Here is a 17598-nt window from a genome sequence, read left to right as displayed (position 1 = left end):
TGATTAACAATTGCTGCTTACTAGTTACTAACTGCCAATTACCAATAATGAGTTATTAGTAATTATTATTAATTCGCGAAAGTTGCGTAATTATTTATTTAATTAATTAGTCCTGAATGCCGCACACCCGGTAAAATCAACCTGACAACAGTAAACGCAGAACAACTGCGAAGATACAAGGAGTGGAATCTCGTCGCCGCCAAGCAGAATTCACTTAATAAATGCACTCGCAGAATGAGTGAGAGTAGTCGCTCGTTTACTCGTAGCAGCATTCATCGCTGCATGCGCAGCAGTCACGTAGCAAAATGCAGCACTCAGGCTTTCGCCTTTCATCACTTTAGTCGCTAAACGGTCCTCGAATTTTTCTTTATAACATGTCACTCTGTAGCATCCTGTTCTTACTTAGCTCTCAGTGACCTTGAAGACAACACTGTGAATGGAGAGTTCAGGCGAAATGCTAGACTGCGCTTGGCTGGCGCCGGCTCTCGCGAATATTGATGTCCGACGGTGGAACGTATTCTTGGATTGCAATTATATATATTGAATGAGTTTACCTTCTACACGACATGATAACAACTTGTCAAGTAAGGATGCTCTAATGAAGAAACATAAATGGACGTTAGCCTGGTCCCAAATGTATTTTCTTGCTATAACGTGTTATCTTGTATTTAATGCACAGGAAGTTTTAAGGTATGCTGTTAAATATTCAAGAGCGCCGTGCAAACAACTTTAATTGAAGACGCCAATTTGTCTGCCGAGTCGAGCTGGGCCATTTGTGCAACCAATGAAGATTAATGCTGACTTTATATGCAGAGAAAAAGTTTCTTTAATTCTAGTTCCTTAGTTGTAAGCATTCTTAAAGTGCAGAGCTCAAGAAACACTCGTGTTGTATTGTTATTGTTGTTAAATTGGAAGTTTATATTTGCATCTAAAATGTCTTCGTCTTAATTCATCATTTCTCTGAAAATTTGAACAAGGCTTGGCCTATCTTTTACAATCATACGTGGCCTGTCAGCGATATTCCCTGCGCAAAATAGACTGAATGACGAATTACGACAAAAAAAAAAAGAAGAAAAACCGACCGCGCATGCTGCAGATTGAACACTTAGGTAAAACCAGAGCTCTTTTTTTTGCATCACAGACCCACACCCACTGCCAGAATCCGGTGGGGGTTTAAACAAATTAACGTCGTCGAACATGCGCATCTTGCGGCATATTCCAATCGAAAAACAAATACAGAATCGTGTCAAAAATAACACAAAATATACTCTAGTTCTGTCGTATTTTCAAGCATTTATGTTGTACGGTTGCATGTTTATGTAGTTCTATAGTTTTCTGTGTGCTTTTCTGCATTCTGCAAATCTGGTACTTCTTTAGTACTTTTATGTTGAAACTACACAAAATTCGGATGTTACTAAAGAAATTTCACACTCGAAAAGAGCATAAAAGTCCGTTTTATCGGCAGAAAAGCTTCTGTAGTTTTTGTTTTTGATTTTTAGATTGGGCAACCACTGTGATGCTCCCCAGCGAGGAAAATTTTCACTCCGTGGTTTTCTCGTGCGATTAATTGGGTTTCTGTGGTCTGTACGCAGGAGCTGAGCCTGTGCTGGTGCGAGAGCGGTTCGTGCTTCGTCGTGAGACACCAGGCGGGAAGCCATGCCCTTGGCAGAGTTTACGCGAGGTGCGGCTCTGCAACCCGACCGACGGTGAACCCTGGTGCCAGCTGGGGCCCAGCTCCCAGCAGGGCCAGGGTTCCTACCGCTGGAGCACGTCTCCATGGTCACAGTGCGTCCTTGCTCCAGACGCTCGCTGCGGGAGCGGCTTTCAAGTCCGAAGTGAGCAACCTTCTTTCTTACCTACTGTTATATCAAGAAATTCCTCTGAACTGATTAGCATTGGTCAAATCCTGGAAAAAAGCTATACCAACGCCTGCGTCTCAGTGATTGCGTTTACAACATAAGTATGTCTTTGTGGAGCTCCGCTGGCACTAATGAACGGCACATATTGCTTATCTGCAGTGAATCAGTGGTCATTTCCTAAGAAAACTGTTTTACTTGAACATAAATCTATCTGTAAACAAAATAGTAAGCACTAGAAGGTCGGTGCGTCAGATTTCTTTAGTTAAATAAATCGTAATGCATAATATTACTTCGGTGTTGCTTTAATGCTACGGCTCACGAGTTATGTAAGATAGCCCACCGAGGACCGTGACCTGATTTTCCCGACTGGTGCTTTAATAAGGTCTTAAAAAGTATCTCTCTCAAAGCATTTGTCCTTCTGAGGACACTAGGTTTTGCTGAAAGCCTTTCCAATCTCAGCGACAATCTTAATTCATAAGCGTTACAATAAGTTAAAACGATCACAATGTTTTCTGTAAAAATTGCGCAATTCATAAATTTAGACAAACTTTCATAATTTGCGCTACTTTCAACTTGTGCAGCATGGTGATGAACAAAATACTGGCGGTGAACTTAGAATATGTGGTACGCTTCATCGAAATTTTGCAGCCGCCAGAAGTAGTCATTATCAGCATAATCTGGGACCACCGCAATCTCCGGCCTTATTTCAATTGCAAATGAATTTCCTTCCATCGCGTAGCGCACTGTCCGCATTTTGTGGACAGAGGATGCCAGTCGAGCATGTCCAGTATAGCTAGATATTAACCACGCAAAGTACTAGCGCACACGAACATGGACGAGGAAGACGTGGACAACGCAGCGCTATCCTCCAACGGATCGTATATTGAATATACTTTGCAAAATGACGCCATCTGACAGAAATGCCATTACGTGTACGCACACAAAAACTTTAATTCTTTGGCCGTCAGTGAAACGGATGGTGTGCCAACACAAGATGCACCCGCTTCTCTAATGAAATCAGCCTCGAATATCTCCCTGATATATTGTCACCTATGCTTGGCTAATATTGCGCACGCTTTAAAGGACGGTTTGCACAGCTTTCCATTCTCATGAGCGCCATCATTACAATGCACAGAAAGATATCCACACGTGCAGTGGCCTAAGTTCTTCCTGTGCTTCAATGATCTTTTATTAACACGTCGACCGGTTTCACATATGTATCTGGGGCCGCATGATAGAAGAGTTTCATGCACTACCTCGAAAGACATGCGCCCAAAAGAACCCGGTCTTTGATTGTGCACGGTTTGTTAGCTTTTGAAAAGTGTTAGTAATTTCGACTAGCTTTCCTAGCTGCTGGGTTTGCGAGAGCACCACTCTGCCGTTACTGCATTTTGCAATCTTCTCCAGGCGATGCGAGGATATGCCAGTAGTTTCGTTACCCTGCTTTCAATCGTCTTTTCTGTCACGCCACAAATTTTTGTCCATTGCAAGTCGGGGACTACCACTGTTCTCTTGCATTTCCTTTGCCCAGTCATTTATATGATTGCTTTGTTTTATCTAACATCCAATCATATATAGACAAAATAAGGCTAATCGTATATCTCTCACTGACACGGGACTAGTTACTTGCCTTTGGAAACAATAGAACATTGAATAGCATCAGGATTTTTAGTGAGTAGCACTACTAGCCGCAATCACGGGTTTCGCCGATTTCTCTCTGAAGGTGGCGACGCGCGTTGAGCGGCTTAGCATTGAGGAGACAGAATGGTTGCAAAGCTGCAGCGGAAGCCACTATCTCTCTCTCTCTCTATCCATCTGTCTCTCTGTAAACTTGAAGAGGAGGAAGGGAAAGTGGTGGCGCTCGCATCCCGCAACTTAACGCTAAGGGGGCGGAGCGGCCACATAGATGCACACAGTGAGATAGTAAGACAGTGAGAGAGGGGCGTGTCAGTTGCAGACTTGGCGGCCGTCACTGGGCAGCGTTTCACAAGCGTGTGTTACTCCGGAGTGAGCAGTCGTGCGTCGCTCGCGCGTCTTCAACTTCGTCGTCTCTCCCCTCGCATCAGTCGCTCCTCAGCCTTCACGGACAACAGACGTTCACGCGCGATGCTCCCTGGATCTCGGCTCCGAGCCGCTCGAGGCGTCGTGAAGGAGCTTGTGCTCACCTCCGCGCCTTAACTGGCGCTCGCCTTCAAGCGCCTTTCTCTTCTCTCTTTCTCTCCCCGTATGATCCCACCCTAGGACTTTCGGCCGCAGAGCAGTGCATTGTAAAGGGTTACATTGTGCCTGTTTTCATTCATTTCTGAAGATGGCGTAAGGAAAGCTGAAGACGCGGCTGCGCCACACGTCTGCTTTGCGTCGCAATGGATAAAGCCTGACGCTGTGACGCAGGTTCGCCGTGCTCGATGTGCTGAAGAACAACGGTTACTAAGGCAGCGGGATTGTGAGTCTACTGATTCTGGTATGGCAGCTAAAGAATCTAGCCCAATGAATGGGGAAACGTGCCGAGCGTGCTCAGGAAACTGCTCAAGACACTGAAGGTCGTCGTGAAAGGGATGCCGAAGCCAAGAGGAACCAACGTGCAGTAGAAACTGCAGGACAATGGGCTGCGCGACTGAAAGCGTTGGAAAGCTATTGCCGGGATAAGCACTGCTACGCACCTACTTTGCATTTATTTAACTATGCAAATCGGCCGCAATTTTTTTTTTCCTGGGCGTTATTCCAGCACTGCCTGTAGCTATTGCTTTCTTAACAAGCTTGGAATGAGATAAGTGAAGTAGTAGAATCAGTTTGTTGGCCTTAAGATGATACTTCCAACAAAAACATTTCTCAGTGAGAGTAACATTCAAATATAAAACTGAAAAGTGCTATCATTTGGAATTTCATGCGTCATTTACAAAGGATTAACGTACTCGCCAAAATGGCTAAAACCTGGCTTATAATGAACAGAAGTTCTCCACGCCCTTTGGAGTACAAATGAAAATTCATCAACATGTCTAAACCAACTCAAATCATTGAACACTTTCAGGCAGCCAGACACCATCCTGTCACTGTGGGCTAAAACTGCATCACTAAGAACAGGCGCAACACATCAGCCCGATGCAAGCCCTTTGCTTCTGATTGAAGACTTCGCCATTCCATTCAACGTTGGTTGCTTTTAAATAAAATGAAAGTAATTCAAGTACCTTTCACTGGCAAACATTTTCATATTGAAAAGCTATTGACTCGAACCGATCAATACACCCTTCCACACAAGTGAGGAGTTTGTCTTGTGACAAAAAGAAATATAATTCCGTTTCTGTCAAATAGGGAGGATAAAATACATTTGTTATATTTCTTTGAGAAATCCGCTGCTATTTCAGAACTTCACCTGCCGGGATGGTGCAGTGGTTAAGGCATTCGACTGCTATGCCCAAGGAGGAGGAATCGTATCTCGAAGGCTGCTCTTCGATAGCGGCGTAAAGCGAGACGCCCGTGTACTGCGCAATTTAAGTGCACGTTAAAGAGCCTTAGATAGTCGAGTTTTTCGGAACCCTCCATTACGGCGTCGCTCACAGCCTGAATCGTTAGGACCTCACCATCGCGGTGCAGTGGTTACGACACTCGACTGCTGTGCCCAAGGAAGCGGGATCAAATCGCAGTCGAGACGGCAGCTTTTCGATGGAGGCGAAAAGCAAGGCGCCGGTGTGCTGTACGATCTCAGTGCACGTTAAAGAACCCCAGGTGGTGAAATTTCTGGAGCCCTCCACTACGGCGTCTCTCACGGCGTGAGTCGCTTTAGAGCGCTAAACCCTACAAAGCAAACGAAACTTTTTTGAGAACTTTGAATTTTGAAGAGATCATCGAAATGCAAAATATTTATTTTTAGAGAAAGTACGCGACTCATTTCTACCACGTGCCGTTTTTTGATATGATCAGCTTTACGCTCGCAGTCAACTTTACTGTTTTTACCGGTGAACATGCCTGGCAGTGAAACATCACTTCTGGAAAAGAAGGTGGATTCCTAGTGCTAACAAGGGATCAGTCTGGGGGGAAGACCTTCGACTCGATCTTATCCGTCCTGCATTGGAATCAAGCGGTATCAGAGTAAAAAGCTACAGGCAGCTCTCAAAGCTCTTTGCAACAAATTCAGCCTTGATACATATGCGAAAAACATGCAACAGCATAACCACAGTTTTGCAAGTTATATTCGTCATTAAAACCCACAAAGTAGAGTGTCCGTTCAAGGCGATTTTATCAGAAAACGCTAAGTGGCAGAAATCAGACACACTCTTTCTGAAAACAAAACTAAACCTTTCAGATAATGATAGTCCCTTTTGGATTCAAAGTTCTGAAAACATTATATATATTTCTAAAGGAAGGTTGCTATTCTGACATAAAAGAATTTTATTACACATTGTGTGGAAGGGTGCATTGATAAGCTTTGAAAATGCAGCAGGATTGTTGGTGGAAAATTTACTTGAAATGCTTTAATTTTGCGTGAAATCAACCTACAGTGAATGGAATAACTAGGTCTTTCTTCAAAACAAGGCGTTTGTATAGGCTCATGTATTGTTCCTGTTCTTTGCAATATAGTTAGCCCACTGTGGCAGAGTGGTGTTCAACCGCCTGAAAGTGTTTAAATTTGCGACTTTTACCATATATTCAATACATTTTAATTGTATTACATGGGCGCGGGGATTTTCCCTTGACTCTAACCCACCTTACAGCTTTTTTTTCGATTGGTTTAATCTTTAATACAGACGCATGAAATTCGAAAATACGGTACTTTATACTTTTTATATCTAAAGGGTACTTTCACTGAGAAATGTGTTTGTTGAGAATTCGATCCAAAGGTCAACAAACTCCACAAACAATTCCACTCATCTCGTTCCAAGCTTGTTAACAGAGCAATAGCTAAGCCGCGCTTAAATAACGCCCTGAAAAAAATTCTGCTGCAATTCAGTGACTCATGGTTTCCCAATGAAAGTCACCCGAGTTGTGCCAGAAATATCTGATTAGCCTTATTGCGTCTATATATTTAAAAGCAAGTTAGATAAAACAATTAAAAGAGACAAAAGAAAAAGCAAAGCCAATTCAGGCGAAAAGTAGTACTATAATTACCTACTTGCGCAACACCTGGCATCGACTTTAAGTTTGCAAAACGCAATATTATAAAGAGAGTTTCTCTCGGTACCCGTGTGGCTGGGAAAGCTAGTCAATGTGACTGACCCTTTTCAAATGCGTGAAGAGCCGTGCACGATCAAACGCGTGGATACTTTTGTAGCATGTGGTGCTCGGGTTGCGTATGAAAGTCCCCTGTCATCCGGTGCCAGATACATCGGTAAAACTGACCGAAGTGTGAAATATTTTGGAGCACAGGAAGAATGTAGGCAACAAAATAGATGGAAATCTTTCAGTGCAATGTAATATATGGACTGCAAATAATGAATGGTCATGTAAACCTTTTAATACATGCCATACATTGCCCAAATATAGGCGCAGATATATCGAGGAGATAATCGAAGCTGATTTAATTAAAAAAAGCGGGTGCATATTCTGTCAGCACACCATCCGTTTCATTAACAGCCAAATAACTGATTTTTTCGTGCTCTCATGTGATGACGGTATTTCTACCCGATGACGCCATGATTTAAAGGGCATTTAATGACAAGTGGTGTCATTAGATGGTGAGCTTAAAGTTAGAGTTCGTGCTGTCCAAGTTTTTTTCTACCAGGTTTGTGTGGGCAAGTACTGTAACTGCAATGAGTCAAGTTGAGTCGACCTGAAGAAAAGTAGTCCTCTTCCGATGCTTTCTTTCTAAGGTAATGATATGCAAAATAACCTTCCACATGTCTCAGGAGAAGTATGACAACAACAGTTAGTGAGTGCTCTCAGCTACACCCGTTAGTCAACTCGGCAGCAGTTCATTTTGAGGTAACAACCCACATTGTAAACCTAGGTTGCGTCCTAATTAGCAGCTACAGAGATGGATCGCGTAGCGGCGTTACTTTGAGAAGTACTTGTAGCTGAGCATGTTGCCGCGTATTCAGGAAAACGCTGGAGCCATAATGGTGCATGGACGTAACTTCACCGATATGCGGAGGCATCTACGATAAGAGCAGAACACTACAATGTGTAATATAATTTCTTTTTGCTTAATTACACATCTGTAAGTCTGTGAATGTTTTTGTTCCCGGTTTCGCGCATTGATAAGCGATAATACATAAGCACTGTTTGTGGGAAATAAAATATGTTGTAAGTTAGCGCTTGTCCTGTTCCTTTTCTACGTCCGTGTATCTTTTTGCGCTCCGCGTCTCCCTGAATGTGCTTTATTGCGCCCCTCGAGATCTGGCAGCATCACTAAAGCGTGCTGGCGGCAAGAATTCTGCTACTGAAATAATATAAACATTGTGCCCGCGCCACAGATATTCGTGTGATATTCATGTTCACAAAGCCTATTGGAGCACGATGAGAGTACAGCTAGCATATGAATTACTGGAAGAAGCCTTGTCTCCAATCCTTTCCAAACAACTGCTTTTGAATGAATTGCAATGTGACGGCGGCCTTGGCAATCCTGACGTCTCGGAACATATAAATGCAAGAGGCTATTATTATTCACACATAGTCTGAGGAATGTTTAATTTCTTTAATTCGGCACCTGATAAACTTCCACCGCCTCTGGTTTCGATAGTGCCGCTAGGCTTTAGCTGTACTGCTGACTATGACAGTGGCGTCATGTGCAGCAGTGAAGTACTAGGCATTTTTTATAGAAGCTGTAATTGGACTAGTTACCACGACCAGGTTTTCTTTCGAAACCAACGGGATATGAGGCACGTGTAGTGAGGTATCACTGGATGCCACAGGCCTGTTATCTCAGGGTCGAGCTCTCGAATCGAAGGCCAGAATGCTGAGCGTGTCAGTAGCTTGTGAAGACTGGTCAGCTTGTTTCATTTCAGTGGACCTCTGAAAGTATCTTGAGAGAGATGGGAAGCGATCGAATGAGCAGAGCGAACTTAGCAATCAATGCAGATGCACCGACGCCACATAATGCCAAAGGCGGGAGAGGGTTCATAGTGTCACCCATGTGGCGCAGGCTCGTGTTATCACGTGGTAAGTCGACGCACCTCTGTTCGAACCTGCTAACATACCAGTATGAGGCTCCTAGATATTATGAGCTTTTGGATTTCAGCGCTCACTCCAAGTGCCGAAGGTCGAGTCACGTTCAGTGAACACTTTGCCTTGAACTCCTTTACTGCATATTTTACTATTTCACTTAGCGTACAGGCCTCTCACGTTCTGTGTCATGTTACAGATGTCACTTGTGTGGACTCCAATAACCTGCCTGTGGAGCCAGCGCTGTGCATAAACGTGAACGTGGCAAACCCAGCCTCACGTTCACCGGTGTTGGACATGCCCTCCGCGCAACGGGTGTGCCGCGTTCGCTGCCACGACCAATGCATGGAGTCGGAGTGGTCCCCATGGTCATCATGCCCGCAAAGCGACGACGCAGCTGAGTGTCGAAGGGACGCAATCAGCCGCCGAAATCGCCAGCTCATTGGTAGGCAGCTTTCGCGGCATGTCACTGTGTGTTTACGCGCCTCGGTACCTCTAGAACAGAGGCACATCATATGTTGAGCACAGCACGACGAAGAGGTTACGCTCGTATTGCAGTCCTCAAACAAAATTGACTGAGATTTTAAACAATGGCGATTTTATTCGGTTATAGCTAAAGCCCTCTTCCAGCATTCAAAGCGTTTGTTTGGTAGTGCGTTTGCTTGTTTGTCTAGTCCTCCCCACGAGTATGTCACTGGAAGGTGGTAGCTGGCAGGTGCCATGTCTGGACACTTAGTAGTCTGCAGTTTGTTGTTGTTTTTTTTGACGTCACGACACCACATATCCAGACTGTGCTGGCTTGGGCTGCCAACTCGAGCACTTTTGAGATAGGAAACAATACCATCTGGACCTTTGACTACCGCGTCAGAGACTTACTCCTAGGCTGGGCAGACTTGTGCCACTAGACTTCGTTAAAGCGGGATCGTATTTACGTTGGGTGGGCTTTCACATAATGTAGTAGACTAGGACTGTATGTAAAGAATGATCGTATCCGAAACCGAACAAATAGCCGAAGTACTGAGAGGTTAATTCAAATTTGACCAAAACTCGCTAAACCAGCTGTCATTTTGTGTAATAAAGGAAAGGAGAGCATGGAGTACCCAAGTCCCAGGAGAAAATAAAAGCATGACTCCGAGGCTAACTTAAATCACACTTATTAGGAGAATGAAGCACGCATTCTCGTAGCAAATTGTGAACTGTATTTTGGGTAGGGAAAGTGGCTCGTCCTGCGCCGTTAATTTTCTTTTTTTATGATTTGAAATCTCGACCTAATCGCTTGGTAGCTGAAGTACCAGGGATAGCACAAAAGCCATACAATGAAGAGCTTTGATGAATACCAGTTCGCGAACGTCAGACATACTTTCCTCTTCAGGTGAGCAACTAGAAATAGTTGGTTACCATTACAATCGCGATTCTTCAGCTGTGCTTTTTCAGTTCTTTTCATGCAAGCGTTATTTATTTATTCAGAAATACTGTAAATATCAGGCAGGATCTTTACAGGCAGGGCACAAAACACATACATAAAATCAGACAATATTTGGCACATGTTCAACGACAGGAATAGTAATTTTAACTATAAAAAAAAATTGTAGTTTTAAATAAACAAAGCAAGGCAGTGTTCAGTGTACAGTAAGAACTATAGGGAAGCGCTGTTAGATAACAAATTACGACATCAATATTGACGCACAAAAGCAAAACAAAAACTACTGATACATTTTAAAAAAGATATATAAATGAACAAAGAATGGGAATAACAAAACAATAAGGGTTTAGTACAATTTCGAAGTTAATAATGTATGCTGATAAGGGATCTGTTGGGATAAACATTCATGAATTTGTGTGCAAAAGATCCCCCACTAGCTTTACAAATTCATCGGGTGTTGAACTGTGTGTTATTGATGGTTTCAAGGTGTTCCATTCCCTAACTGCAATGGGAAAAATGAGTATGTGGCCCTCTGCGTTTTTCGACCCACTGAGTGCTGTAGAAGAAAAAGACAAGAAATAGCGATATTGTTCTTCGCACTTGTTGCGATAGTAGGCCGATTTCCGGTCCATCCGTTTTAGTCCAGACAAAGACTGATGCGTGTTAGCGCCCAAATAAACTTGTGTCACAGGTCTTACAAGTCGGAACTGCCTCGGGAGTCTGAGCGAAGAACGGCCTTGTCCACCGAGGCAGAACGTGCAAGTGATCAACGCAGCCTGGAGCGACTGCATCCTGCACGGAGACGACTCTTGCGGAACTGGCCATCGGCTGCGAATGACACCAGCATCTGCAAACTCATGCAGTGCAACAGGTGTGTTTTGTGCCTGAATGACGCATCAATCGTATTTTGAGAGTGCGTCTAGTCTTACTGATTGGTAGATTAGACAGACAAAAAACGAAGAGGCAGTGCAACTTTCAGGCAAGAGCAGATGGTTAGTGGTCTTTCCTCTGATCTTTATCTCAAACTAGCGCTGTTTTCTATTTTTCTTTACCATGATTTGCTACCACTTCATCGTGAAGAAATGAGCGAAACCGCGCTCTCCCGACCTCTCCTAGTTCTGAGTGCGTGTGCATGCGAACCGATAGTAATAAGCGTGTTCTTAAACATTAGCCCACAGGTGAACACAGGAGGCTCCTGTGACGACGACCAAGGACATCTAAAAAACAGCTTTTTATTCCTGATTAAAATAGTTATTTAGGTTCTCTCTTTAAAATATTCAAACGCTGCTAGCTTTTATATTCACAGAAAAAAAATTTCTGCGGGCGGCTTTTCCTTCAAAAATAGCTTGTGAAATCAAGGACAGCAAAATACTAAAGAGAACCGAAGAGAACTGCCACAGCAATGGCCAGAGCCATCGGGAGAGCGTGCGGTTGCACTTCAAACTCAGAGTGCAGCCCATACATCTCTACCATCCAGATGCACCACCATCGGTCGAATCCACCTCTCCTCTGGCATGGACTTAGCCCGCCCACCCTCCTATCGTTTTCTTCGACTAACCTCCGCCCACTTTCCCCTTCCAGAAAGAGTCTGTCGGTGGTTTGAAGCCTCGGCTTAAAGTAAAAATACCAAAGTATTCATCGACGGTGAATGCGAATTACGTACTTTCGCTGATTTCACGCACCACGTGTCTGATCGCCCGTAATTTATATTTCGACATCTTAGCTTGTGTTTTCTTGTGGTGGCGCTTATACGCGCATCGCGGAATCGTACGGCTGTGACACTTTGCATTGTGGTAATGTTTCTGCGTGATTGTGGTCTTGTTGAACGTTTTCTATAATCGGTACTGCAGCATCGATGAGGCACATTCCGGCAGTTATAGCTGTAATACCGAAATTGTTTTTTTACTCCTTAACGTTACAGTAAAATACACAAATTCAGCGACTACCCAAAGGTGATAGACACATAAAATGTAAGTGATTAATGATGTATTGAAACTTGAATTATGCCTTCTTGCACCTAAACTCGCGGTATTTATTTGAAGCCACGTGCCGCATTTCTTGCTGCTTTGTTCACTGCATACAAGGCAACATACTACTGCCAATACGCACAGCGATTTACGTGCAGATGGGACTCTAGTAAAGGCATCAAGAAGATGCAGCGGAACCACATCTGCTCTAGAAGAACCTGTTGTAATACAGGAGAAAATCAATTGCACATCTGTAGAAGATGGAAAGCGTACTATATATGTTTAAACAAGAATTGGTAGCAAGAATTCAATGATCGGTTAAAGATACTCTGCTGTTCATGGTAATAACAGACAAGCATTTATAAGAGGAAGAATACAAGTTGCGAAAGTAATCCTATGTTGGATTGTTAAAAATATATTCAGATATGCAGACTACCCTTCGATTCATACTGAGGGTATATATTGATTGAAGTTGTTTATAAACTTAAAACTTCCGGACATCGGCTCCGTGGTTCGTTTAGTAAGGGGTACAGAGAGCACAAAGAGAAGCCCCAAATGGTGCAGTTTTCAAAATGGTAGCCCTAATACAAAATCATTTTCCACATTCCGCGAAGTCACCTAGACTTTAACAATTGGCCGTGGTCACCTGCGTATAGTGCTAAAGCTGCAGCTTCACGTAGCTTCAGTTCCAGCTTTATTGAGTGGTGCCATCTAGGAGCCGCCGCACTAAATGGCAGAGGCTTAATAGCTGCCTCCGGGATCAACTACGGGGCAACGATGTACTTAGTCGTGGAGACCGCGGTTTTGTGAAACAATCTCTGAGCCTCCGAGTCAAATGGCGGGTGTTTAACCCTACTTAAACCATGATTATATTGAGCGAAAGCACCTGCCATGGTGGCTCAGTAGTTAAGATGCTCGGCTACCAAACCTGGGTACCCGGCTTCTAACCAGCCGGCACGAATTCACTCCGCTAATTTATTTTGTGTGTGTGCGCATGCGAAAACAGCACAGAAGGTTAGGGTCAGTCATTAGTCAGTTATAGGCCGATCACTTTATTTGTTGGTTGGTGAACTTGAAAGACCATTCGGGGGGGGGGGGGGGGGGGGGGGGGGCTCGTGTACTTGAGGTGCTATACCGGAGTGAGTCCGAATTATCCCCACGGTTACCTGGTTATAACTTCACGAAACAGCTTAGTCAATTAGACCGACGCACAAAAAAAAAAAGAAAAAAAAATAATAGCGACTGTCGAACAAGTTTCCCGCTCAGCGGTGGTGAGCGTACAAGTGCTTTTATACTAATAATTGAATGTGAAGACGATGTTTCGAGTATCGCTGGATGGGAGTGCTTCAGAACCGGTCGTTTACATTCCTTCAACAGTTGCGTAACCACTTTTGTTATCACCGTGCATCAGCAGTCTAAATATCGTTGTCCTTTTAAGTTTCTAGAGATAAAAGAAAATAAGGTCAACAAAGCTTTTCGGACAATATGCTAGTTCTGACTTTTGTTGGCTCTCTTCAGCTTTCAAATACATTTCGCAAACCTGGAATGCTTCAAAGGTTAGTTCCAAAATGTTACAAGGAATAATGCCAAGTAAAAGACAAGCCTTTTAGCTCAAAGTCAGATTGGAGAGTAAAAAATGCTATTCCCTTTTTCTTGCTTTCTTTGACGTTAGAAGTATGAGTTAAAGTCTAAGCTCTTGTTTCCTAGGAAACCTCATAAGCTTATAAGTTATTAAAATTTCTTATTCGAACATGTTGAAAAACTTTGAACGAGATCGAGTTAACAGTGCGTTCAATTACACGCTCTTATTTACCTTACACATTCCAAGGCCTGTTAAATTTTCTACATAATTATGTGTGTAAACCACTCTTCTTTTTTTCATGCCTCTTGAAGCTGACTGAATTGACTGAATATCGAACCCCCTCATAAAATCCAGTTCAGAATTCATTGACTGGTTTATACGCTTTAATGTCCAAAAAGGAACTCAGGCTATGAAGCCCGCCGTAATGAATGGCTTCCGAAATTTCGACCACCCGTAATCGCTCACATCGCGCAGTACACGAATGTCTTGCTTTTCGCCTCCATCAGAAGCCAGCAGCCGCCGCCGGAACTGGAGCCGCGTCTTTGGGTTCGGCAGTTGAGTTTCCTAACCATTGAGCTGCCGTGGTGGGACTGGTTTGCTTTAAATTCTATGATATTCTATACAGGCAGTTGAGAATCCCACGAGAATAGGCCTCTGGCACTTAATGGGTGCCTTCTATTCAGCTTGAGAGGTTAAATTTCGTTTAGAGAGAACTCTCCTCAAAACTGCTCCGTACACTGAAGTCTGGCGCCTTTTTTTGTTAATATTCGTTCCTGCAGGTTTCGAGAACACCACATGCCAGGAGCCCTGTCCAGTTGATTGCGTGATGGGAGAGTGGTCCCCCTGGTCTCGATGCGACGCTGTGTGCGGAGGCGGTACCCGCACCCGCACTCGTAGGGTTGTCCGCTGGCACCAGCACGGGGGAAGACCCTGCCCTACCGTGCCACCCAACGACATGGTCAGCGTCTTTCCTTCTCAACCCCTTCTTCTCAGCATGTTGGTGATTTGCTCCGACAGTATAAGAAACACATTCTGCACTTCAATCGAAGTTCATACCATTGTGTCACAAACGCACGCACGCACGCCAGCACTTACCATACAGCGGACACAGCTTGAAATAAAAAAAAAAAAAACATTGGCTAGGGTTTAGCTAAGGTTAAGCCTGGATACCTCGAAGCGAAAAGCTTCGGTGATGCTTATGGTTATGATTTATGATTTAGGCTATGGATATGCTTACGGTTTACCTTATGGATATGCTTATCGTTTAACTTATGGATATGCTTACGGTTTAGATTCTGGTTATGCTTTAGGCGTTTCAGACTCGGCTTTGCTGCGTCGTTTAGCGAGACATTCTCCTTGTTGTTCGGGTGTCGCGGACGCTCGTTGAGCTTTCAGCCTTTCATTTCATCGCTCCTTTTCAGCCAACTCCCATGGTAGCACTTCTGTATCGGTAGTATGCATCGGCGGCATGCTAAAGATGCTTCGTGTCTACTCTTATTTCAATGTCATGTTTACGGCTAGCACGGCGCTATGCTTTCGTGCCTAAAAACTGTGGATGCTTGGGAGGAAAAGTGGAAAGAGAGAAAGGGGAGTCGTATTGGAGGGCTACGGAGTAATTTCGACTCCCTGAGGATCTTTCACGTGTGCTGTACAATGTCAGCGCACGGTAAAGATCTCCAGGTGGTCGAAATTACTCCGGAGACTTCCACTACGTAGCCTCCCCTTTCTCTCTTTCAACTTCCACTCCCACCTTCCTTCCCTTACGGCGCGGTTCAGGTGTCCACAGAACAAATGTGTCAGATACCAATGTTACTAGCCTAGTCTAGTAACATTGACAGATACTGCGCCTTTCCCTTCTTGTGACGGAGTCGTCGGCGGCCACGTACACCGTGCGTGACATCACTCGTGCTCCGATATACGTGGGCTCGCGCGAAGAGTGGCGTTATCTAGTGAAGCTTGTCGCTTCAAAACAAGCTGTGCATTAGGCTAGCACTCGTCCTCACAATGACCATCAAGGTGACAGCCAAATCGCTGACAGCAGATGAGAGGCGTGTATGTAAAATTGAATAATGAGTTTCTAGGTTTCTTGCGCAGTGCTACATTTTACTGCACTAGCAGTTACTGTGTACACTCTCGGGTGAAGAGTGCGTGTCGTCGTCGTCGTCATAGCAGCAGTAGTAATGATATGATGCGAGAGCGTTAGCCTTCCTCTTTGCTGCTACTATTGTGGATCCTCTTTCGCATGCCTTTATTTTTTCACTCGCTTAATTACAATCTACATGAACCATTCATATACAGTCGTAATTTACTCCATTATGTACAAGACCACCCGATATAGATATAAACACCCACATTAACCAAGCCGCGTCTACTTTCATGCGTGGCCTCGGTGTAGATTGACTCGGGATCAAATAGCCTGAGGTTCGAATCCCATCTCATAGTAGCTACCCAAGTTGGTAGCTCCTGCCAATTCGATGGCATATGTCTCGTGACGTAACACAACCGGCCGACCGATCAGTGCCCGGTCATGTCATCTGCCTACAACCACCTGTCAGAAGCATGCTTGAGATTTTTCCCTACCAACGTCAACACACTGAACGCTGACGGCATATTTCGTGGTGAATGGGGTTGTTAACGCTGTTAAAACAGCCAAGGTTGCCAGCAAAGGCACTTGTGTGTCTTACGCATCCATGTAGTCAAGCCGAGCAGAGGAGATCTAGAAGCAGCCTTGCGGCTCGAGCATGCGCCTAGCACGCGTTAAGTACTAGGGTAGATCCACTGGTTTTAGAGTGTTTAAAATTTTTACTCAGGCTCCATTTTCGGCTCATTATGAGTGAAATGCTGGAAACAGAGGGTCTGATTGTCTGGGTCAAAACTACCGAAATCTCTTGTGCGAGAAGGGAACTGTGGTGCTCTCATTGAACTGCCTCTACAAACCCACAGTTGCGGCACGAGAAGCAGCAGGATTCTTTCGTAAGCCATTCTACTAAGCCGAGCACCACGCTCGGTTACGTCTTGCATTCATTTGAAGAAATCGCCTATCCCACATAGGCTTCCTACTCTTCTTTATGTGCAATTGTTGTTGCACGTGAGATCGAGCTATTTTTTGCACCGGCAACTTTTGAAGTTGGGACTCAATATTTTCCGTTTCCTTTCAATTTTCAGGTTTTTTTCAGTTTTTTTTTAATGGCTCAAACAAAACCTCAGCTTGCTATTTCTCGGATCTGGAAATTGGTGATACCGGTGATTAGGGACAAAACAAATCATAAGGAAAGACAGTTAGGCATTCTCTTGACAGCTCTCTCGTGTTCAATTGGTTGTAGGGAGCAAACGATTTCGCTTCGCCACTCGCTCTTCGGATATTTCTACTATCACAGAGAATTTATTTCGGAGAGGGTAAGATAAAGAACATTAGGAGATGCTCAAATATTATTTAGAGTCAATGCAATAACATTGCCGTATGACAAATATGGGTTTTTCTAAATACTGGCCGTAATTAGTCGCGATAATAATTAGCATCTAATGATAGGGGTGATTGGTGGGGAGGTGCAATTAAAGTAGTGCCGCTGCTTAGTTCGGCGTATACGTAGTGCGAATTAGTGGTTAAATCTCTACTGAGTACTGCTGTAAGGTACTGCTTGCTTGCTGTCTCTTCTAGGGCACGAGGCAGTC

The 17598-nt window shown here is 44.1% G+C and overlaps 1 protein-coding gene across 1 annotated transcript in view; it reads left to right on the top strand.

Annotated features, from left to right (window-relative positions):
- Nucleotides 1-17598, top strand: part of LOC146186004 (thrombospondin type-1 domain-containing protein 7A-like) — a 330413-nt gene that overhangs the window by 100938 nt on the left and 211877 nt on the right. Inside the window, exons 13-16 of the mRNA XM_084606943.1 lie at nt 1593-1835; nt 9154-9399; nt 11069-11248; nt 14706-14884. Of these exons, the coding sequence (XP_084463069.1) occupies nt 1593-1835; nt 9154-9399; nt 11069-11248; nt 14706-14884 (848 nt within the window). The remainder of the gene's footprint in view (nt 1-1592; nt 1836-9153; nt 9400-11068; nt 11249-14705; nt 14885-17598) is intronic.

Source organism: Amblyomma maculatum, chromosome 6, assembly GCF_055883805.1.
Source record: "Amblyomma maculatum isolate TAMU_Amacu chromosome 6, ASM5588380v1, whole genome shotgun sequence".
In the NCBI taxonomy this organism is placed as follows: domain Eukaryota; kingdom Metazoa; phylum Arthropoda; class Arachnida; order Ixodida; family Ixodidae; genus Amblyomma; species Amblyomma maculatum.
The sequence above is the reverse complement of the archived record's forward strand: the minus strand, read 5'-3'. Positions and strand labels throughout refer to the sequence as shown.